Source organism: Gallus gallus, chromosome 11 (genome assembly GCF_016699485.2).
Source record: "Gallus gallus isolate bGalGal1 chromosome 11, bGalGal1.mat.broiler.GRCg7b, whole genome shotgun sequence".
Taxonomy (NCBI): Eukaryota; Metazoa; Chordata; class Aves; order Galliformes; family Phasianidae; genus Gallus; species Gallus gallus.
Window position 1 is genome coordinate 891,846 of NC_052542.1, and position 23,269 is coordinate 915,114.

The 23,269-nt window shown below is 45.5% G+C and overlaps 2 protein-coding genes across 3 annotated transcripts; one reads left to right on the forward strand and one right to left on the reverse strand.

The window, feature by feature from the left end:
- Positions 1–1,796: 1,796 nt before the first annotated feature.
- Positions 1,797–18,338, reverse strand: CENPT (centromere protein T). 2 transcript variants are annotated; one of them, XM_015279124.4, is made up of 13 exons: positions 18,214–18,338; positions 17,741–17,867; positions 16,959–17,052; positions 15,658–15,791; positions 14,932–14,962; positions 13,626–13,768; positions 12,742–13,152; positions 8,444–8,614; positions 7,537–7,731; positions 5,756–5,852; positions 4,761–4,925; positions 3,838–3,942; positions 1,797–2,189 (listed from the first exon to the last, which is right to left on the reverse strand). In XM_015279124.4, exons 1-13 carry the CDS (start codon positions 18,301–18,303, stop codon positions 2,066–2,068), a joined length of 1,887 nt encoding a protein of 628 aa, XP_015134610.2. In that variant the 5' UTR covers positions 18,304–18,338; the 3' UTR covers positions 1,797–2,065. The 2 variants fall into 2 exon arrangements, with proteins under 2 accessions (XP_015134610.2, NP_001263242.2); NM_001276313.2 differs by having other exon boundaries at positions 18,181–18,338.
- Positions 18,339–18,493: 155 nt separating this feature from the next.
- THAP11 (THAP domain containing 11) lies at positions 18,494–21,359 on the forward strand. Its single transcript, XM_015279153.4, has one exon. It carries the CDS (start codon positions 18,618–18,620, stop codon positions 19,320–19,322), a length of 705 nt encoding a protein of 234 aa, XP_015134639.2. The 5' UTR covers positions 18,494–18,617; the 3' UTR covers positions 19,323–21,359.
- Positions 21,360–23,269: the final 1,910 nt, after the last annotated feature.

A 23,269-nucleotide genomic window follows, 5' to 3' on the forward strand; every position in this document is an offset into this window, starting at 1 on the left:
AAGCAGTTACTCCACTCCTTTAGTCTGCAGTTTCCTTCTTTAGTTTGGCTGAGCTGTGGCTGACCCCAGCTGGAAGCACCAGCCCTGTTCAGCCCCAGTCTAACTCAAGGGGACTGCAAAGCAGCAGCTCTGAGCCATCCCTTCTTCACAAACTAATTAATCACTTTAAAGACTTTTTTTTTTTAGTCAAATTACTCTATTTAAAAGCTCCAGTTTTTCAAATTTAAGACAGCAGCTGAAAATCAGAGGTGGTGGAGGAGGATGGAACAGATTTTTTCTTCCCCTGAAAATAAGCACTTTAATTGCCTTACCTTGGGAACTGCAGACTAGCTAAGTAAAAAGGAAGCGTGCTAGTATGTCAGACTGGAAAACACAGAACAGCATTACAGATGAATGACATCCAAGGGTAAGTTTGATGTCTGTTCCTCTGAAAATTGTGTCATTCTTTCCCAGCTTGTCAATTGTTTTAGAAAGCCATCATTCTTTGCACCTTACAAATCCTCTGACATGCCCTGACCTTGTTCCTGGTGCAGCTTAGGCTCACTGTAAGTGGTAAAACCACATACAAGGATTTCACTTATCATCTCCCTTACCTGAAGAACACATGGGTTTCTTTGGCACCATGGTTGGCATCGGGAAACACCTGCAGAAATGCAGCCCTCAGCTCTGAGCACGTGTTTAAGAAACAAAGGGAGGGCCCAAACATAAAGCATGGTGTCTTCTTATTAGCTGTATCTCAGCCAGCCATCACCTTACTCCTCCTCTTTGAAAGGACAAGACCAGGGTCAAGATAACAGGAAGATCACATACGACTTACCACTGGGGGCAAAACAGCCTAGACTTGGGGAAGATTAAATTATTGACAATTACTTGAGAAGCAAAGTGAGAAAGAGACAAAACTAAAATACACCTTTCCCCGATTCTCCTCTTCTTCCAAAGCCCTAAGTGGCTCCTTCATTCCCAAACTCTTCTACGCCCTTCCCACTCCATACAGCACAGGAAGGTGGGGAACACAGGCTGCCATCAGCCCCTAGCATTTCATCTCTGCTGCTCCTTCCTCCCCGCGCTGCCCAGTGGTATTGTGCTCCATGCAGTGCCCTCAGGCTGCAGGGGAACAGCCTGCTCTACCATGAACCTCTCCTGGGCTGTAGGGAACTTCTACTCTGCTCCTGGAGCATCTTCTGCCCTCCTTCCACGCTGGCCTTGGGGTCTGCAGGATTGTCTCCCTCACATTTTCCTCATTACTCCCTCACACATCTGCTGTGCAGCACTTTTTACCATTTCTTATGTTAGCACTGAGGTGCATTGCAGAAGAGCTCCGATTTGGCCAGTGGTGGTTCCATTTAATAACTGGCCAGAACTGGCTCTGTCTAGCACAAGGGTACCCCTACCAGTGCCTGTGTTACCAAAACTTTGCCACATAAACCAAATATACACAATTAAGTCAATTTGCCACATCTGAGCGAAGAAATATAACCTCTCAGATGGTCTTCAGTTACTGTTTGTTAACTCCCCATCAGCTGTTGCCACAAATAAACTATGAGCTACTCTTGACATTGTAGAACAGACTTGCAAAGCAGGACAAGATCCCAAGCTTCCAAGTCCCTGCTCCAGGAAAAATAGACAGCTGTAACAAGGATCATCATCTTCTTAGAAGGCAGTCCATAACTGCTCATGTGAGCAAGCAAAAGGTCTGCATTAAGAGCATCAGCACAAGTGCCTATTAGGAACATTCTGAAAATGCAGCAGACGTATGTGTAACCTCTCAGCTCACCAAATAAGCAGCATTCGTATCATGCAGAATACACATCACATTTTATTTTACTGAGCTGTAAAAAGTATTCAAAAGTTAAGATACAAAAATAACATATAGTAATTGATGGTGAGATCCAGCAGGCTGGCACAATAGCCACAGCACAACCTGAATCAATTCAAGCCTGTGCTGACTGCGTATTGCCCCAGTAGTTACATGTGGAAAACCATCACATGGAACAACCAATGGTCTGCTTGCAGAAGTTAGCTATGTTTCCACCCCTAGGACATGCCCACTGCCAGAGGGGCATGTTCACTTGCAGGGAATCACTTTATTCCCACTCACAGCAATGGGAATCAGCAGCTTCCTGTACTCCAGAGGGAGGTGACGCTCCACCAGCACGTGCAATGGCATCTTGTCTGTCACCAGCCCTTGCCTTTGTTCAAAAAAGAGAGCAGAGAAGAAACAGAACAGTTAGTGGAAAGAGTTTCCAATAAACTTGATATCAAAGTCTTTGAAGTTCTCTTGCAGTGGCATTTTTGAATTTAACACCTGAAACACACAGGTTGTGGCTGTTTGCAATAGAAAAGTCATCTCTCTTTATTTGCACACAACTTTCCCATATGATGTGTTTGGTCCCATATATGGTGCAGCTCCCCCACAGAGGTACGTGCTTTCCACAGTGAAAGTCAGCACACTGAGCTATACCAAAGTAGTTCCTTCCTTTTTAAATTCACAGGCCACGTGACATGGGATAAGTTTTACCATTTAAGGACATGCACAGAATGATGCAATGGAAGCAAACATCCCATTGTCCAGCAGACTTTTTTTTTTTTTTTTACATGCCATTCACAACTCAGAGGTGGTTGGCATTTTAGAGCTGTGTAGACAGTGTTGTTTTCCAGTAACACCATTTAGCTGACTGGCCTGAAAAAAAATAAATCACCATCTCCCAGTCTCACAGAAAGAAAACAGCAGCCTTTATCCATGCTTTCTTTGCAGAAAGAGCAGAAATACTGTTCTTATTCATCAACTGGTAACAATTCCTGATCTCTTTAGGAGGCAGTGGAAAGGCACAAAGACAATGGGAAAAAGGTAGAACAAGCATACAGAATTCTCAAACCTGGTCAACTAAGCCATCATGCTTCTTGGCCTGTTCTATTCATTTCAACACATAGCTGTCAGGTGGGAAAACGAATTCTCTGACACCAAGAGATTATTATTTTTAAGCAGCAGCAGCACCAGCTCCTGGCACTCAAGCCCACACAAAACCACTTTAATCCCTCAAATAACTTTAACGTAACATCTGAAAGAAACAACTTCCATGACTTCAAACGAGGAGTGGGAAATGCTTCAGGCCTCCATTTTATAGAGGGCTCTATATATTGTATTTTGGTTGCAGGACAAAATAAGTCCTTGTATTTTGGTTTCAGGACAACGTAAGTCCAGTCATAAGATGGGGGAGCTGAGGGAGCCCCAAGGGAAGAGCTGCACTGAAAAGGCTCTCAGAATGTCCCATGCAGGATGCAGGCCCTTTGTGGGGTCTTGCAGCAGCAAGAACACTGTTGTCAGGAGAAGTCAGGCCAGAGAGTCTTTTTCCTGCTTTGGCAAGGAACTGTCAGTTTGAACTCTATTATAGGGTCGGATTTTGTTTGGAGGACAGCAGTGTGAGCGTTTGCAGTCCCTATTTCAGTTGCAAGGGCTCAGGGATGCAAACAGCCTAGTCTTGCACTTACTGTTACTCACCTGCATTTTCTATCCATGCCTTTCATGTCCCAGCCCTATATACTTCACCCCTGCACACATTCCCCTCCTCATGCTACCTGTTTCTCAGACTCCTCCTTTACTCCCAACCCTCAGTACTTCTTCCTGCCCTCTACCATGCTGGCCCTGGAGTATAGAAATTCAAATCCATAAATGACTTTTTGGGACAAAAGGCCAAGCTGCATCACACAGAGCAAGTCACAAGTTACCACACTTAGAGTGGAAACACTGCTAGTGTGCCTACCCAGGCAACGACAGTCTTAACGGGCTATCAGTGCAACACAGACCACCAAAACAGGTTAATAACACCTTTCCTTTACCTTCTCATGAGGAGTTCCACATCAGCCATCTCCACTGTCTTCCTCCCTGCATGCTGGCTGTAAGCTTCCAGATCACTGCTAATCTGCTTGAAGTATCTCTCAGAGCTGAAGGAGAATTGAAGAAGGAAATAAAATCAGGCTGCAGGGTATACTAACACCAAATGCTCACCCACTTCTGTGGGGCAAGTTGTATTGCAGCTGCTCTCTGTGCAGGTCACAGCCTGCCAGGGAAATATGTGGGAGAAGAAACACAGCAGCCCTGGGAATGAAGTACTGCATCTCAGCCTGGGCCTTCTGGACCATCACCCAATAACTATGGATTTGCCAAGATAGCTGTGAAACACCTGCATATTTGACAAGCAGAATCCTTCCCAGAACTCCCACACATGCAAGAACAGGAGTTAACTGATAGTCTCATCTTGAACATGGATTTATTAGGCTCTTATGGTGTACAGTGTTGGAACAATTCCCAAATTGTACTCAGGAAGCTAAGTTATAGATTACAAAAGCTGAGAAACACTGGAGCTGTAATAGTGTGCAGCTGGAACAGCTTCAGCTTGCTCAGCCTGACACAGTGCCCATTCTCCAGAGCCAAGCTGCTCAGAGTGCCAGTGATATCAGTGTGCTTTTAGCTCGAGACCACTGCATGGTGCAGTTGGTCCCAGCTGGGACAAATGTCAGAAGTTGCTGCAAGGCAACATTGTTCACTGATAGCCATGCAACAGCCAAAAGCACCTAGCACACTTCTGTTCTCATTTTCATCACACCTCCTGCAGATTTCACACCAGCTGAGTAGTTAAGGGCTGAGGGAGAGCTGTCAACTTGTCAGCAGGTCTCTGGAAGAATTTGCAATTACAGGAGGGAAAAAAAAAAAAAAACAACGAGAAGAAGAGTAGGAGGAGGAGCAGTTTGCTGCTGCTTACCATTTTTCAACAATTTTATAGGCATCTCTGGTCACTGGCGTTTTCACATAATGGCTAAATATCTGCTTTATCAGACTGCTTGCTATTTCAGGCTCACGTGTTTTCCTCTGTGCTGCTCCTGAGCTCTTTGGAACTGGCTTGGCCCGCACTGGCTGCGGGGGCAACCTTAGAGAGAGAGTGAAAATTCACACATCATCAAGTGAACGAACACAGGCAGTAGGCACAGCCAGAGAACCAAGTTCAGGCAAGCCTTATGCTGAATTTGAAGATGTTAAGAACTACCACAAGCCCTTAATTCTTTCTCCCTCTTAACTGCTGAAATCTCTCATGCCCATGAAGTACAGATTTTGCAAACCATCCATGTGGCATTGCAGCCTTGGGAGAAGTGATTCAGGCTCAAGTTTTCTGAGATAAGGGTGCTAGCACAGCAAATGGCAGCAAGCTACAGTTCACTCTAATATATAAATGCATCTGTGCTACAGCTCTCTGTAGCTTTCACTTTCCAGGAGTGGACAAAGTTTGAGGTATCCGTAGACCACCTCCATATCTGCAGACAGGAGAGCCTGGCCTGTCAGATACAGCCCACCATTCCTGGCAGTTGACAATACTTAACAGGAGTCCCTCCTTTGACACAGTCACCTTCCATGAAAAACATGTTCAGAAAAACTTGTACATTATTAGAAATGTTTTGTTTAGCCCTTTGCATTCCTCCTCCCTTAGGCAAATTTTTTAAGTCCCAAATGAAACTACTACTGTTTTCTTATCTAAAGTGAAAAAACTGCAACACAGAAAGGGGAAGCAAAGTCCCCAGATTCACTCAGTAGACAAATAAGAAACAACAGAAAAGACTTGTACCTCAGAGCAACACATACAAAACCCAAACAACACACGTTAGATAGCTAACACAAAGCAGCACCCTGAGCTCTCTGCTCTTGCCACTTGTGCTTCCCAGACACTCTTCTATCAAACCACTGCTGAAGGCTGCTTATACTTACTCAGGAGAAGCAGATTTTACAGGATGTGGAGGTGATAGCACAGGATGTGGTCTGTAGGCTGCAGCATGGACAAACATGGGTGTCTTCATGGAAATTTCTAAAGGAAAAAAAAAAACAAAAAGGGACCAGCTACCTGAGAAACTGAAATCTATTTTCTGAGTCCCTGCAGCAAGCACCACTGTAGCAGCAGACAGAAGTCCAGCCAGCTTTCCACAAATCAGGTCTGGGGCCACACTGCCTGCACTCAGGCTTTGGCTCCATGGAACCAGCCTGGCCACTGGCTGCTGCAGTTCTACCTGCTCCATCTCCTGCCTCACACGCTGGTGGTTTCCCCACTGCCAGCTCCCGCTCAGTAGGCTGTGTGGGACCTGCAGGCTGGGCAGGGCCTAGAACACACACTGGGGCTGATGGTTCCATTGACTTAGACTGCCAAGAAGTTGCAGCCCCTTCTACCAGAGAACTTCAAAGTGCAAAAACCACTTCACTGCCACCCTGTTAAATCAGTATCAAATTCTCCTGAGTGGAGGGATGCGTAGAGCAAGAAAGTCATAAGATAAAGGTGCGTCTATGAGCATCTCCCACATCCACAGTTTCAGAAATTCCCCCCAGCTAAGGCTCGGGATGCAGACAGTACCTTGCCTTTTCTTTGCCTGTGCACCATCTCTTCAGTTTCATCCAAGTCTAATCTGCGTCCTCTAATTTCAATCTTAACTCCCTTCAGTTCGTAACAATGAGAGCAGAAAAGAAAATCTTAACTAAACTGAAATCCTGAGCAGCTTCCTGTCTAGGAGCAGTCAGAGAGAACCTCTTGCCTGCCAGTTTCCCTCACAAGCTGAGCAGAGCCCAAGAATACAGCGTATCTGATAACTGTTTGTACTTCACCACCCTCCCCAGGAGGCTAAGGCACCTGTCCTGTGCCAGCAGACACGTCCACCTACCAGAGGTCTCAAGGTACCAGTGCGACTTAAACTCTGCAACAAAAAAGTCAGGAGTCCCTCACAGAAAGCAGGGCTGAGTGAGCCACTATGGTTCCTCACATTAGCTTCCTCTGAAGAAATCCTGACATGTGCTGCAGGAACAGGAAGGGGGATGCAGAGGAAGAAACTACTTGTGCTAAGGTTTCTGAGGTAGAATTTACAACAATAGTGCATAATTCCTCGTTTTTAATTCCTGCTTTTCTTCCCCTCCTTGTCCAAAGAGATCTGGAAGACACTACTTCCACCGTTCAACCCATCAGCACAGCACAGATCTCTTCAACAAGATGTCTTCATACAGCTAGCTTACAGATAAGCATTCACACACTCCTTTCACGCACTATTGCAGACACCCTATGAATGCTTCACAGTTTTTCTTATGGCAAAAATGTATGAGATCGATTGTCATCTTTTTATCACAGCTGAATTTCCCCACAATGCCTAAAATCCTGGCAACGGGATTCTTTCCGGATGCCCTTAGTTAAGTTTTTCAGTTCAGGATACATTCACTACACACTGAAAGACTTCCAGACCAATCCCAAGAAAGCACTGGGATTCACTACAGGCATTCTCAAACGTGGCCTTGACTGAACTACGTTCTTCCAAACGTTGTGAAAACCTGTTGGAGCAACGGAGCAGACTGACATAGTAGACTGTAGGAGTAGGAGTATCAGCCAATAGCTTCACCTGGACTATTTTATGGACTAAGTAGTTGATCACGTTATTAATCTTTGCTGTTCTTCAATCTGTTGACAGATATCAGGGGATCCTTCAACTGCCTTCTGCTACTACTACAGACTTCCTTACCTTCACTCTCATGGTCTTCTATATCACTTTCATCATCAGTAGCCTCCTCTTCAGCAGCATCCAGTACTCCTGTGATGGTCCCACGCTCTATTTCACCTGTTTGCTCAACAGCTTCTTTTAATGGCTTTGCCCCAGATTTCTTTAGTGAGTAAGAAGCAGGAGAATGCCCACCAGGACTTCCAGCCATCTGCAGCTCTAGATTTCCAAAACAGAAAGAATACATTACTGTAACAAGCATCACAGCCAAAGCTGCAGAAAACTAACCCAACTTTCCATTCCTGAAGAAGTTGCCACCTGTTACATTCCTACTTTCAAGGATTAGAACATCAATCCATTAAGCTAGGTAGCTAAAGCACTGATGAATCCTCATCTTTTCCCTTTGCTGCACCTACATGTGCACAAGTCAGGTGAAAACGGCACTTGGCAACGTAGAGTGAAGTTGTTATCTGAGTTCCTTTTAAATCAACTTATTTTAATGAAAAGAACTACATAGCTTCTGCAGTATAAGGAAAGGTGGATCTCCCCTCAAAATAAGTATAACCAAAGACTTTGGGCAGTATGTTAAAGACCCTTGTAATTTAAGAAAACTAACTCAGCAGATCTAGATTTGCCAAAACATTTAGAGAGTATAAAAGTTGAGTCAGGCAAAGACTGTAACTTACTAGTGGGAGTTTTTGCCAATTAAAGAAGCGTTCAGCAATTATTTGCAGTCACTATTGCCAAGAAAATTTTGGTTTCTACTTGATCAGTACTGCAGTCTTCCAGATGAAATATCAAGATTAGATGACTATATTTTTTTCCCCCCAGCATTTAGCCCAGACTGCAGAATGTGGAGAGTTAACAAGCATCTCTCCAAGCACTGATGCCAATAATGTAGCTTGAGAGGTACTAGTACTATTGATCTCACCAGCTTTGGGAGAGTCTTGGTGCTCAGTGCCTTCTGCTACTCCTCCTTCTGAAGGGGTCATTTCCATTTCAACTCCAGCATCCTGGGCTGCTGTTAGCTGTGATACTGCTTTTCTTGACAGTTTCTTCTCTGAATGTTCAGAATATTCAGCATCTGCATGGTGCTCTGTAGCTAAAATAGGAAATTTTGTCATCAGTTTCACCAGCCAAAAATACAATCAACTACCAGCATTCAGTTTAACAATATTTATCAAGTGAATTTTAGTAAAACACATCAACAGCCATAAACTGCAAATGCAGTTCCCTTCCAGAAATTTACAATGAAAAATCTTTCCTGAGTCTATCACCCATTCAGGGTACATGTCAGATTCCAATGAAGGAAATTTACTTTTCAGTAAGCAAAGACAAAGAGAGTAGATCTTGTAGAGTTGTTTTCACTTTTGGGGATGGTGTGAAAGACCAATTCCTTTTCTTTAAATCTAGCAATACCTAGAGTTTATGCTCAGACCCTCCTCCCCATTTCCAGATCACAGGTATAAATGGCAAAGCACATGCCCAGTTATCCTGAAACTGAACAAGGGACCATCAAAACTGCCTAATGCATCCAGTGATTCTCCCTGTGGCCTTTCAATACTTAAAGGAAGCTTATAAAAAGACAGAGACTGACTTTATATATGGTAGCAGTAGGACAAGGGGGAACAGTTTCAAACTAGAAGAGGGGAGATTTAGATTAGATGTTAGGAGGAAATCCTTTTCTCAGAGGGCTATTATCGTCCCCTCCATTCTGCTCAAGGGTTTTCCTTTTAAAATTCTCCTGTCTCACTCAGAGAGCAGTTGTCCTTCCACAGCTGAGGAGTCCTTACATTTACTCATTCACTGTACAGAAACTGCTCCACACATTTGATTATCATGAATGGTAATTACTTTTCTCTGCACTCTGTTAAACCTGTTTTGAAACGCAGAGCTTAGAACCACACGCAGTAGTAAAGGTGAATGTGACATTTACATAGCAGCACAGCAATGTTTACTACTTCGTTATCTTTTCCTCTCCTAGTAATTTTTACAGGTTATTTGCTTTTCTGACCATTCTCCAAGCTTTGAGCTACTGTTCACAGAACTGCAATAATTCTGAGATGACTTTAATCACTCTCCACTGTCACATCCTGTTGAAACTCACACTTCAGTGGTGCACCCAAGCAAAGCTGTAACAGGACCAAGACCAACTCAAGATTACAGGATGCTAATCTCATGCAATTACGAATTTAGAAATGGAGAATAGCTGCTACCTAAACAAACCAATCCAAAAGAACTGCTTAAAACATAACTCTCTGTTACCATGATTAAAAGATAACTAATCTTGCTGACACTCCTAAACTGGAGTCTAGAAAATGAAATTCAACAAAACACAGGAATTTGTGTCTACACCTACCCAAGGTTTATGCAATGAATGGGTACTACCTGTCAACCTCAGCACACACGCAGCGTTTACTTTTTCCTATGGCAAAAGGATTCAGAGAAAGCAGAGAACGCGCTTGTAAAAGCAAACTGTGTGCATGAATTCCTCTTCCAGGAACAGGGAGGGTGGTATTAAGCCCCAGTCTACTAGTGACAATCATTGTTACTTCAGACAGGGCAGCCTTGAAGCCCCTAATGAGAGAAAGATGCCGATAGGTACTGAAGAAAGCTAAAGGCTAAACTAGCTTCAATAAATATAGCAAATGTTAACATGTGGACAAGCAAAAAGTGATTAGTTGGACAGACTCTTTGCCAAGAAGGAGCTATTCATCTTTCCTCCAGGAAGATGAGCAGTACTACGGACCTACAGAAGAATATAAAAGTTTATTCCACTTGCAGTTGCTGTGAACAAAGCAAATAGTGACAAGGGAGCAGATGAGTCACAGCATGCTTTTAGAAAGGAAATGCTCACAGTGTTTCTGATGTGACTTGAATTAAGTTATCTGCAAAAACTGAATAATGCATTGCGTTAACAGTATCTTAACTTTGCCCTGCAAGCCACCTGCAAGGATAGGCAGCAGTCAACATAGTTGCTTTAAACCTAAGAAAGGTAGTGGTCACGACCCAGTAACAAAGACAGAATTCTTACCCCTTTCTGAACATCAGGGCCCACCAAACACTCCAAAGGAGATGACCTCCAAGTGGAGATGCTCCCACTGTGACTCCCAGCCCTTACAGGAGGTTAGGGAGGGGTGGAGCCATGGCCCAGCCCTTCCAGTGGCACAGATGAATTGCTGCCACCTTTACTCCCAGGGCTGGCTATGCCCCTTCACCAAGTGCTCCATCATCACTGCTTCAGGCCATGACCTAATAGCTCCCATACATTACCTAAAACCACTTTCCTCTAGTCAGATTACAATACCCCAATCCCTCACAGTGGAGAAAGCACTTCTTGCCCTGTCTGGAAGTTTCTCCCCGTTCTACTTCATCCACTGTATCAACCATCTCTTCTTTCTTCATCACTTACATTTAGTTCTTCAATAACAAGGATCTTTGAGAGAAATTGTGTCCCATTAGGTTTTAGAATGACTGGGGACCCCAAGCAGCTACCTGATCTTCTGGATGGCAATGAAGAGCTCTACACATTAACAGCTAGAAATGGAGAGCATGAATGCTGCCCCAGTATCTTCTTACACTTTTTTTCTGTCAGGATAAATAAGAAAGCAGAGGGAAGAGTACACACAAGAAAGTACTCTTGCTTTGCTCAAAACATTTTAAGAGTTTGCACAGTATCTTGGGAATCAGCTGGAAAAGTCTTTGCATCTATTTTTTTCACTTTGTACTGGGAATCATTCACTTGCGACCTTTGGTAAAACAAAACTACATCATTACTAACTTCTGATGTTAATGGCTTACAAATTCCAGCACCTTTGAGACATGTTCTCATTCTCCTTCCTTTTCTTGTCATTTGATTCAAACCTCTATTTCATGTCCTCCCCACTTCCTTCCATGTTATCAATCCATTTGTCCTAGAAGTCCATAGTACTGGTCTCTTCAGAGCAATTAACCTTTTCTGTTGATCTCTTCTGTTGTCCTCTCAGAACAACTTTTCCCACCAAACTTGCTGCCTGAAAATCTCCAGAAGCAGATTATGGTGCAATTATCCACCTGGACACCAGGCATTAATTAATTTCTAAGCTTCTCATGGCATGAACTCCATTCCTGGTTTGAGCAGTCCAGAGTACACCAACCCTTCTTTAAATATTATTCATGTGGCCTTTTTAACACGGGATCATAAATAAATAACCCCTACATGAAAAAAGAAACATTAGCTGTCTGTATTTAGATGTAAACTTCTGCTTCCCATGAAGAACTGCACTAAGCTATTCACTACAGCAGACCCTGTCCTGACTAGCTGTCCCAGGGTCATTAAACACAAAATGTAAAGGTTACAACCATACCTTGGAACTTGCTCTATGCGGAATGAAGAAAATATGCTCCCATTTACACAACCAGGAGACAGTTCAACTAAAAGTCATTAAGACAATTAAGGGGATCAGAGCATCCTTCCTGTGAGGAAAGGCTGAGAGAGCTGAGACTGCTCAGCCCTGAGAAGGTTCAAGGGGTCTCATGGATGTCTATAAGTAACTGAAGGGAGAGCGCAAAGATGACAGAGCCAAGTACTGTTCATCAGTGCCCAGTGCCAGGATCAGAAACAGTGTGCACAAACTGGAACACACAAGGTTCCCTCTGCACATCAGGAAGTACTTCCATACTGTGCATGTGACAGAGCACTGGCACAGGCTGCCCAGAGAGGTTGTGTAATCTCCATCTTCAGAGATCTTTAACAGCTCCCCGGATGTGGTCCTGGGCACCAGCTCAGGGTGACCCTGCTGGAGCAGGGGTGGCACCAGGTGACCTCCAGTGTTCCCAGCTGTAATACTGTAATGCAACGGAAAGCACAGCAATGACAGCAAGGTAGCAAAGTCCTGTGCTGCAGCAAGTGAGGATAAGCCCAAATGCAGAAGTCACAGAAACAAAGGAAAAAGTCTGTTTACCCTTGAAAGGCCTCAGGTGGGCACAGATCTCTAATAGGATACCTTTCGCTTCCACTGCCAATCCTCAAATGAGGCCTGGGAGGAGATGGATCCTGGCTCCACCCCTCCCAGTCATTCAGGTACACTGCACGCATCTGAGCTCCCCGGGGTTGGCCCTGCCTTCCCATCAGGTGCTCAATCACTGCTTCAAGCCATGACTTAGCATTTCCACTACACCTTCCAACCCAGTCACTCCGTGATTTCAGATAATACCTGCAACCCCCAATTCCCAACCCGTTGTACTCACTGCCAGCCATTTCTTCTGACTCAGAGAACTGTTCCATTGGGTCATTCTGCTGGGAATGATCTTGCTCGTCTTCTCCCTCCTTTGCAGGTGTTTTCTGAGTTATCCCATCAACATGTTCATGATCAGTTATTAAGTCCTTTTCAGAAAATCTCAGGGTCCTTCTCTCATCTGTGCTCACACGAGATACCAGGCCCTCCAACCTTGCTTTCTCATGAGCAGGATATGAAGTATTGCTTCTTTGTGCTGAAGTTTTTGAATCTGATAGCTGTGGTTCAACAGCAAGAAGATTCTGTTCGCCAAGCTGAGGCTCAACAAAGAGCTCTGTATTATTCAGCACAACTTCTGCATCAGTTCTTATTGTAGTTGTTCCAGTCATAGATGATGTTTGCAAATCCACAAGGTAGTCTTGTGCTGTTTAAAAAGTTTTAAAACAAGTTTTGTGTGAAAAAAAAAAAAAAACGGTTGAAAGTTATAGGAACACACGTTTATTGTCAGGACTTAGATAATTCAAAATCTAAGTCATACAACCAAATTGGATTCATCCACAGCAAATCAAACTGTGAAACTCCATCACCACTCTTCAGTGGCCCAAGCCAAACCATCTCCCCAGTACCTGCAGTTATGAACATAATCCCATACGGTATACAGTTTGTGTGGTGTATATAACCAAGCTAGGTAGAGGACACTGAAAATGCAAAGAATTAAGGCAACTACTGGTGCAGAGCCTTGTTCCAAATCCGGCCTCCCAAATTACACCAGATTTCTGTGAACAAATTAGTAGCCTTTAAATCCTAAAATACAGGCCATGTTTCAGCAACTGCTTCTAAAAGTCACCTTATACAAGGCCCTCTGTCCCAAAACAGAAGTATCAACACAAAAGAAACCTTTTATCTGCAGCATGTTCTGTTCCACTCCCCCTTCAAAAGCAGCGATGTCAATAGCTTTGTGATTCTGTGGCCTCCGGAGTAAGCCTCTTTTTTCAACAGTGTCTGGTGCCATCACAGAACCAACTGACATGCGAAGAGATCTGTACAAAGAGAAAGGCAGAAACCATTTTCCAAACCTACACTCTCCCCACTTGCTCTCAGATTACAGACAGGGGGCTATTAACACGACATTTCACAAAACTCTCAGCTAAGAACTTCCCCCCCCCCACAGAGCTCCAAAGATTACACGCCAGTCTACTTTAACAAAATGAAATCAGACCCTTTGCTTATCTGACATCAGAGTACATACCACATGAAACAGGTGGTTTTACAGCCCCCTACCTAGAGAGGGCTGCAGCAACCTAACTGGCAAAAGGTTCAGAAATCTTTAAAAATTAGAAATGAAATGGCAAAGAAGTGTTTGAGAGTAAAAGTGTCCCCTAGATCACGGTGAAGAGTTAGAAGGATGGTGATCAAGCATAAGAAGCTGCTCAGTATAAGTACTGACAATAAACTACAGCTGCCAACACCATAGACTTTTTGAGGTAGGAGCAAAGATAGCAATAAAACAAATATGGGGGAAAAAATATTATCTGAATGTACATATATTGTATCTTAATGAGACTGGTCAGCTCAGCTACCTCTTGTTCTTCTTTCTAGGCATCCCAATCAAAGAGGGGATTCAGGATAAAGGAGGATTTAAAAGATAACAAGTGTGGTACTCAGCCTTATGAATCACTTTGCATGAGACAACGAGCAAGGACTGCAATGAGAAGCATGAACAATTGCTAACTACAGCAAAGTACAAGTGTAACAGAAGAAACAAATTTCTTGACTTGCCAAAAAGCCTTTTAAATCCAGAAAAGCTGGACTGAAGTCTGCATTGCTGATGTGACGAGTCAATTAACAGATAGAGATAATATTCTAAGGTATATTATGCACTGATTTACTATGAGAAAGAAAGTGAAGAAAAGGGATGGCCGAAGGAAGCAAAAAGAGGAGATGTGACACATGCACAGAAGGGCAGAAGCAGTGATAGCGATGCATGCCAGACCTGCTGGGGCATGCAGTACAGAGCCACAATTCTGGAAAAATACATGTGGTATAACACTTCCACGCTGGTAATAAAACATGAGAGATGATTGTGTTATGACTAGCACAGTTCTTTATCATATAGCCAATTATCTATAATGTTGCTCACAGTTACAGAGGTTATGAATCAAGGCAATCAGAAGATAAGGCATTTTTTTTTTTTCAAACTCACCGAACCAAAGTGCTGTCCAGTGTTGAATGAGCTTAAAAAAAAAGAAGTTGGTAACCCATTAGTTCAAAAGCATTGATCTTGCCCACGTTAGTAAATACTAGAGCACGTCCTCTCTACTTTTAAAGGACTGCCTGTCTTATAACCATGAACACATTCATACCACGTTAGACTAAAGAAAAGTGAGTCAAGTTTCTGATCACAGGTGAGTCAGCGTGGGATTCAGCTCCAGACTAAGACAGCCAAACACAAGCGTTCCGGTTCCCAGTACAGTCAAACACAGTTCACCAACTATACACGTCTACCCTGGGCTAAGCTGAATCACTCTCTAGACTCCAGTGAGTAGATCTCATTTAAACTTTAAGAGCAATTTAGCTACCCAGTGTACATGCAGGCACACAGGTTCAGAGATCTGTAAGTCGGAGCTGAATCCCACCTTTCAATTCTATTCCAGTTGGTACTGCCAACAGAATATATAAACTGAGATGAGGTGTTTTAACCTTCTGTCTCTGTTAAACTGCAACTAAAATAAAAGTGTATTCACAAGCTTTATGTTAAGAGAAAAAACTATTCTAATGTAAAATATTACTTCCTTTATAGAATTCCAAGACATTTTTTCCCCAGACAAGGGCAACTTCCCCTTCTTTGCTTTCCTCATTGCTGCCCAGCTGAGAAGTTATTAGGTGCTAAACTGCAGCAGACCACTTGACAACAAATGCAGATCCTTACCCTGGTTCTGAGGAAGCCGCTTGTCTGCTGCTCTCTCAAATTCAGAGATACTGAGTTTCTTTCTCTTCCTAGTCATGCGGAAAGTAGTGACAGATGCATCCTCAGGAACAAGGTCTGGCAGTTGCAGTTCCACCCTATCAAAAAAAATCTGGCCTTCAATACAGGACATTATTATTCAATTACATCCCCTATAACGTTGCTCGAAATTAAATGGAAATTATTTGTCCTTTCTGTAGCAGAAATAATAAACTAATCAACAATCAAACAAATTTCACAAGGTAAGAGAAACAAAACTTAAGTGCCTATTCAGAAGGACAGGCATGAGAAACTTCAGCCTAAGGTAGAAGCTTGGGCTCCCAAAACATTCCAAAGCTCTCTTCACCTAGTGGCATACAGGAAGGCTGGGAAGAAGGAAAAAAAAGTCTACACCATTTCAACTTCAGCAACTAGTTAACGTACAGAATGTAAGCCCGCAGGTATCCAACCACCTGACATTTTAAGACAGGCTAATGAGACGTACATTTGAAGATGTACAGGAACTACAATAGGCAAAATCAAGAAGGGCCTGAGATGCTGCTTCTCATCTGGTTTGATTTTTAAAAAAGAAATGTTACGACACTCACAGCAAACCCAGACTTCCTCTATCAAAAAAGCAGAATGATAGAAGTTTGCTTAGTATTTTACAGGACCCATTTTAAGTTATTTATTGTCAATGCAAAAGTTTAGCTATAAAAATCACACTATTTATAACAGGTTACATTATTTTGCAGTAAGCAAAAATGCAGATGAATGCATAAAGTGGTCAGAGCAAATTAATACCTGCCACCACTAGCAGCTTTGCTTGATTTCACAGTGGAAGACTCAGGCCCATTAACACGGTAAATGGAAGCTGAACATGAACAAAAAAAGCACATGAGCTTTGTGCAAACCCAACCTGCAAACCACCCTATAGGAGAGCAAGTAACCCACACCTTACACCCCACTTCTATTGTAGCATCTATGATAGAAAATTAAGTAGACTTCCATCAGGAGACCTTTTGTACCCAACAAGCACTTCCACTGTAAAACGCTATTAAAAGTCTGTATTTAAAAAGGAGAACTAGTACAAACCAAAGGTATCTACTGTCCACTCCCTCAGTCCCAGTGTACTTTTAGTACCTTTAAAGCTGGAAAGGTTATTTCTGAAAATCCTGCATGACAACACAAACCTTAGTGCTGAAACAGAAGAAATCCTTCTCCTAGATTCCAGCAGAAAAGAAACTGCAGCTATATTTGGTAGTGTAAAAAAAAAAAGTACTCACGTGCTAGAAGTCCTCTGAGATGGAGGCTCTGGTCGAGCATCTTCTGTTTCTTCCAACTGAACTGTCTGAAGTGCTAGAGGTGACACCTGTGGTTCTGCCAACAAAAGCAAACATTCTGGTTTCCACAGCTCAAACTGGCAACAGTGTCAAAATGCAGCCTGGGACTCTTCAGTCTAGAGAAGAGAAGGCTGAGAGGGAGTCTCATAACTATAAATATCCAAAATGCAGGTGTGAAATCGGTGGGGGCAGCCTCTTCTCAGTGGCGTGAAGCAAGAGAACAAGGGGCAATGGGCAGAATCTGGAACACAGGAAGTTCTAAACTAACACAAGGAAGAACTTCCTTACTGTGAGGGCAACAGAGCGCTGGAACTGGCAGCCTAGAGAGGTGGAGGAGTCTCCTTCTCTATTCAAGACCTGTCTGGATGCATTCCTGTGCGACTCCAGAGGTCCCCTCCAACCCCTACAATTCTGTGATTCTGTGAAAGTGTCAAAAACACACTGTGCTCTTAAAATGACCTTTATGAACAGGTTAAAACAAAGACCAAGTGCAAAGCATCTGGATTCCCCTCCTAGGAGAGCAGCACGTAGGCTGACAAACCAATGCTGCCAAATGGCACCATCAGCATTCCACCATCTGCAGAGCTTTGGTTTGACGCGGCGAGCAGCAAGTTTTCATGAATGCAAGACCTGGTGTTTGAAGCTGCGTGGCATAACCTAGTGCAGCTGTCACTTGCTGCACTTCCACTCAACACTTTGCTAAGAACGAACAAGGATCTGCTTACGGTTCTGGATGATCTTTCGCAGCATGACGCGCGGCGTGGCATTGTCCAGCTCAGAGAAGGCATTGGGTCTGTGCCTCAGCGGGGTGCTGCTGCCGGCCTTGTTCTCCTTCCCTAAGCCAGATCCACTCTGAGATCAGACACCAAAGACACACAGCTCAGCAACCCATGGCTCAGATGAATTTTAGCATTAAAATCATTCATCACCTATCTTCAAATAAATGCCAAACATGGCTCATAGCACACCTTTCCCAAATTCCCATGAAGAAACTGCGTGCTTTTGCTTAGCGTTGCTTTAAGCTGAAGATAACCCCCGCTCTCGAGGCGAGGTTCGGTGTAACTCTTCTCACAAACAGCAACCCCGAGGCCTCACAAGCTCACCTCCGCTCACCCCCCCCCCCACTACCGCCCAGAAAGGGGGAAATAAAGAGCCCCTCCCGTACCATAGCAGACACGACGGGCTCCTGCTCCCTTACCCGAGCCCGCTGCCTCGGAGACGACCTGACGGCGACTCTCGGGGTGGGGGCCGCCCGGCGGCTGGCTCGGAGTCCGACCCTGCCGTCCATGACGGACCTCTCGGATAACCGTCGCGTCGAAAGCCGCGCGCGCACGGCGGAGTCTCGCGAGACCTCGCGGCGCCCGACGCCGCGCGGCACGCCGGGAACGGTAGTTTTGAAGCGCAGCGCAGTGTGGGGCGCGTAGTTCCGGCGCAGCGCTGAGGCAGCGCTCGGCCTCCCGCTCCCCGCGCTGCATTGTGGGCCGCGTAGTTCCGGTGCGGCCCGGGCGGGCGGCGTTGGCGAGCGGCGAGAGGCCGCGGTTGGCCTTGTGGGAGCTGTAGTCCGGCGGGGGGCCCGCGTCCGCGCCCCGAGGGACCCCCGCCATGCCGGGCTTCACCTGCTGCGTGCCGGGCTGCTACAACAACTCGCACCGCGACAAGGCGCTGCACTTCTACACCTTCCCCAAGGACGAGGAGCTGAGGCGCCTGTGGCTGAAGAACGTCTCCCGGGCGGGCGTCAGCGGCTGCTTCAGCACCTTCCAGCCCACCACCGGCCACCGGGTCTGCAGCGAGCACTTCCAGGGCGGCCGCAAGTCCTACCTGGTGCGGGTGCCCACCATCTTCCCGCTGCGCGGCGTCAACGAGCGCAAAGCAGCGCGGGCCGCCCGCCGCCCCCGCCCCGCCGCCGCCGCCGCCGCCCCGCAGGGCCCCGGCCCCGCCACCGAGGCCCCGGTAGGGGGCGCGGCCGAGGACGTGAAGCCCATCGACCTGACGGTGCAGGTGGAGCTCGGGGCCGCCGCTGCCGGGCCCAGCCCCTGCTGGCTGCCGGTGGGTCAGGAGGGCCCCGTGGAAGGCGGCCCGCCGGACCATTCGTACTCCCTGTCGTCCGGCACCACGTCGGAGGAGCTGCTGAGGAAGCTGAACGAGCAGCGTGACATCATCGCTCTGCTGGAGGTAAAGATGAAGGAGATGAAAGGCAGCATCCGCCGCCTGCGCCTGGCCGAGGCCCAGCTCCGCGAGGAGATCCGAGAGAAGGACCGGCTCCTCCACGCCGCCAGCGCCGGGGCCCGAAAGCGCCACGGGCTCTGAGGGCGGCCGGCGCCTCCCGGGGCATGGCTGGGCCCTGCCTGAACGCTGAGCCTCCATCACCCCGGGACAGAGCCGCCACGGGCCGTGGCCCTGCTCACCCCCATGCAAGCCCACCGGATTCAGGAGATGCCGAGGAACGCTGTTACGAACACAGCATTCTCCTGGAGACACCTCTGGCCTACGCCAAGTCCGCTGGCATCCTCTGTGTAGTTTGAAGTTGTTCTCATTTAGGGCGTTGGGACCCCGTGTCACCACTAAGTGGATGTAGGGTGTTGGTTTTCAGCTAATAAACTGCGCTAAGTGAGGTGGCAGGAACACTACCCCCTGGAGAAGGCACTTCTGAAAGCATGGTTGCCACTGTACCCATCATAGGAATGAACAACGATGTTTTGCTTGGCCTTGCTTAGCAAAGGCATGAGGAAAGCTTTAGAAACCCTCTCAGGGTGATGTGTTTCTTCAGTAAATTACTGATGCCATAAAAGACTGCCATTTCTAGTGTGAAAGAATCCCAAAATTTAAGAGTGCTCATATAGGCTTGGCTTTCTCAGCAGTACATACGTATTTGTTACAGTTGTCTCTGCTCTCAACACTAGCAAGGATTGTGGCCTGGTACAAAGGACCTGGTGGCATTTGATGTCTGTAGTTTATCCCAGTGGCTTAAGAACTCCCTCTCGTGAAACACAGGCTTTGTAACACGTTGGAATTTAAATCCTTGGCTTTCGTTCAGCGAACTGGGGTGAAGCCAAAGTGAAGCAAACGTATCTGCAGTGGTTGCAAACCCTTGCTGTGTAATCCTAACCTAGTTGGCATGACTAATAATCTGTACCTTAGGTAAGACCTTAATGAAATGTGCTTGCGTGTTTTAAACCAAGATTTAAAAGTATTGTAACAAATTTACGTGGAATGATCGTGTAGTTTCTGTTTCTAGCCAGCGTTAGTCCCCTCACATTCGGCAACAAGAAACCAAATGGAAGTTGGCCAGAAGGCTGTGGAACGAGGGTTTGTGAGGCGATGAGCTTGGACTGAGCCATGGAACGGAGCCCTTGGTGCTCTCCAGGAGGAGGGCATCTGGCGTGCCGCTCTGAGTCCATCTCCATGCGTACTGGGGGGGAGGGGGAAACAGGTTGACGATTATGTGTGTTGGAAACAAAAGGCAGTTCACCACAGTGTGCCCGTAATTTCTTTTGAGGGAGTGCCTCGGTGGCTTCTGGGTCCGTAAGATCATCTTCCTGTACTTGGAATGCGTTACACTTAGTAGGTCGAGATGTCGATTTTACTACGTTTTATATGAGTATTTTCTAAATGTAAAAAGTATCTTTGGTTTGAAAATATTGTAATCTTTGTAACGCCGGCTAACATAGCTTTCCAACCGTGGGTTTCAATGCCCTCTATAGGAGGGAACAAAAGGGCACATTGGCATCTGTTAGCTGGAGGTTTATCTGTTGATCATGTAGCCAGTTCAGCTGAAGGCATTGGTTGTCAGAGCCTGCTATGTGATGCATGGGTCATTTCTTTATTGCTGTGTGTACTGAGTTGGATGGTTTACTGTGAGGATACTACAGGTCTATTCATGTACTAAGTATTCCCTGTAATTTCATTTTAATTTATTTTCTCTGATATGTAGCTCTAACTTCAGCTCTGCGGTGTACTGATTTTCCTGCAAGTCAAGTAAGCAGCAAGTTTGTTTTGTTTGCTTTTTTTGGGGGGGGGGGGTGGGGGCAGGGGTAGGAAAAGCAGATACCTGCTACCCTATCTGATTCAGAGTATGTAATTGGTCCAGCAGATCTATGCTCCCATCAAGACAATAGGCAGCACAACGTCTCTCCTTACAAATGAGACCATTTGTGCATCCTAGCTTCTTGAGAACACACGCGTTTTAACAGTCATGGTACTTTTTTTACCATTGGAATGCACTTCAGGATGTTCAGCCACTTAGCCCGCTGGACTGGTTAACTGCTGGACTGTTCAACTTCTCCAGGTTACACTGAGGTGCTAACATGCTTAATTTTAATAAAGTATATTTTGTTTTGTTTCCTGCTTCCGTGTTGTGTAATTGTGAGGAGCTCCAGAGGGGTTGCAATGCGTTCTGTCCGAGGAGGAACTTTGCAAACTGTCCTGCTTAGACCAAAGGAACTTCCCAATTACTGTGAATACCGACACATCTGAAAAACTAACACTGCATTTTTGTTGGCTGGGTACTTCTACAGCATCCTTATCTGGGGACTTGAAGTTTCATTTTTAATGCTGACTCACTGCTTCCCTCTCCCAGTGAGAGTAGTTTTATCATTATAGGTTTCACTTGCTAAACATTTATCTTGAAGGCTGATGTACTACTGCGAATGAAAATGGGACGTCTGCAGTTAGGCTGACTGGATTGCTGGAAGGTCGGTGGCTGTAGATTGCTTCTCTCTGGGAATAACTTTTTATTCCACAGCCTGAACGTCCTTCAGTTAATGTAGGGTAAGGAAGAGGAGTCTGAGGTCTGTTCTGTGTAATTATGTGCCTGCCTACTCAGGGACTGGAGCGTTCTGATGAGCAGACAGCTACTGGGACGATAAACAGGCTCTAAATAGGAGCAATTTGAGCAGCAAGAGCCAGACTTCCCACACAGTGCTTACACTGAAGGGACAGTGGGAGGCTCACACACCACACGTGGCTGAGGAAGGAAGAACCCCGGCCTCCTGCGAGTGTGCAGGGAGTGAGTGTGCCCACTACAGTGTGCAGGGAAAAGCCAGCGTGCAGCTTTCTTGTGTAATTCCCAACGTTCGTCATCTGAGATTACTTGCAACTATTACAGTTATTATTAATAATTGTAAAAGGCAAAAAATTACGGCTGGTGCATCAGACATTTAATGGGGTGGACTATAAACATCAAATGAAGCTGTGAATTTTTTTCCTCGTGCCCAATTTCCCCCATTTGTTGCTAAATTAAGGTAAGTGAGCAACCATACTGGCAGTGAATTAAGAAGCTAATTAGGAAGGTACCTCAGACATAAACTGTATTATGCTCAATGCAGTGCTTTTTCTTCCATTTTAACTTCTCACCTTTCTGCATTCTGAGCTCACATACACTCTCTCAGTATTCTTTTACCAGCATCAGCTGTCTTTGGTTGCCATATTCCTGTGTGTTTGTGTGTATGTGATAACAAAGGTTAGCCCCAGAAGGGGACTTTAAAGAATGTTTCCTTAGAATGGCTTTTATTGCTCTAAGGGAAAACCTTAATTCTGTCTTCAGAATCAAACGGGAGAAAGACTCAAGGAAGATTCTTTCCAATGCAAAGCCCTCTGTAGTGTAAATAAAACCCTGAACGTCTTCCATGTGCTTGCACAAGGCTTGCTCAATACACTTGTGTTTTAGAGATCGTTGCTGCTCCCATTAAATGATTGGAGGACATATGGCTCTTTTCATGGCCTGTGACACAGCATTTTCGTGTGTTCATTCACAAAGAATATTCTCCAGAGCTCTGCTCAAACTGTTTATCTGCAGTTCTTCCTGCCCCCACTCACAGTTCTGCCCCGTTCCTACCTCTTCCTTGTGACCTGAGCTCTGATGTGACAAAGGCAGAACAGAGCAGAAGTTACTGTGCCATAAACTGTCACTGTGCAGAGGCTGGAGGTTCCCCTGGGAACTGGTGTTCCAGAAAGCATGGGCTTACAGGCTGGGTGGTGAATGTTACTGATACAACCTGACTTCCCTGCTCTCTGCACAGAGATGAGAACAGATGAAATTCTGGGCTAGATCAGGGTTAAAATGACCCAGCATGAACAATGCCTAGTCTTCTGCTCCTTACAGTTCTTTTCCTTCTTGCCATCCTTCTTTTCTCTCACAGCAGGGGATTTGAAGCGCGATTCCTGGGGCACCTCAGTCCTGTGCAGGCAGCTCCCTTTGCTCTTCTCCACCCAGGCAGCCAGACAGGCTCCCAGCATTGCTCCCAGGTACAGAAAGA

Excerpts from the sequence above, each read along its gene's own strand:
- CENPT (NM_001276313.2), bottom strand. The coding sequence starts at position 18,303 with ATGGACGGCAGGGTCGGACTCCGAGCCAGCCGCCGGGCGGCCCCCACC. Across the intron at positions 13,153-13,625 it reads GAACATGCTGCAGATAAAAG|CACAAGACTACCTTGTGGAT; the intron begins GTTTCTTTTGTG and ends CTTTTTAAACAG. Across the intron at positions 2,190-3,837 it reads GTGGAACTCCTCATGAGAAG|GCAAGGGCTGGTGACAGACA; the intron begins GTAAAGGAAAGG and ends TTTTGAACAAAG.
- THAP11 (XM_015279153.4), top strand. The coding sequence starts at position 18,618 with ATGCCGGGCTTCACCTGCTGCGTGCCGGGCTGCTACAACAACTCGCAC.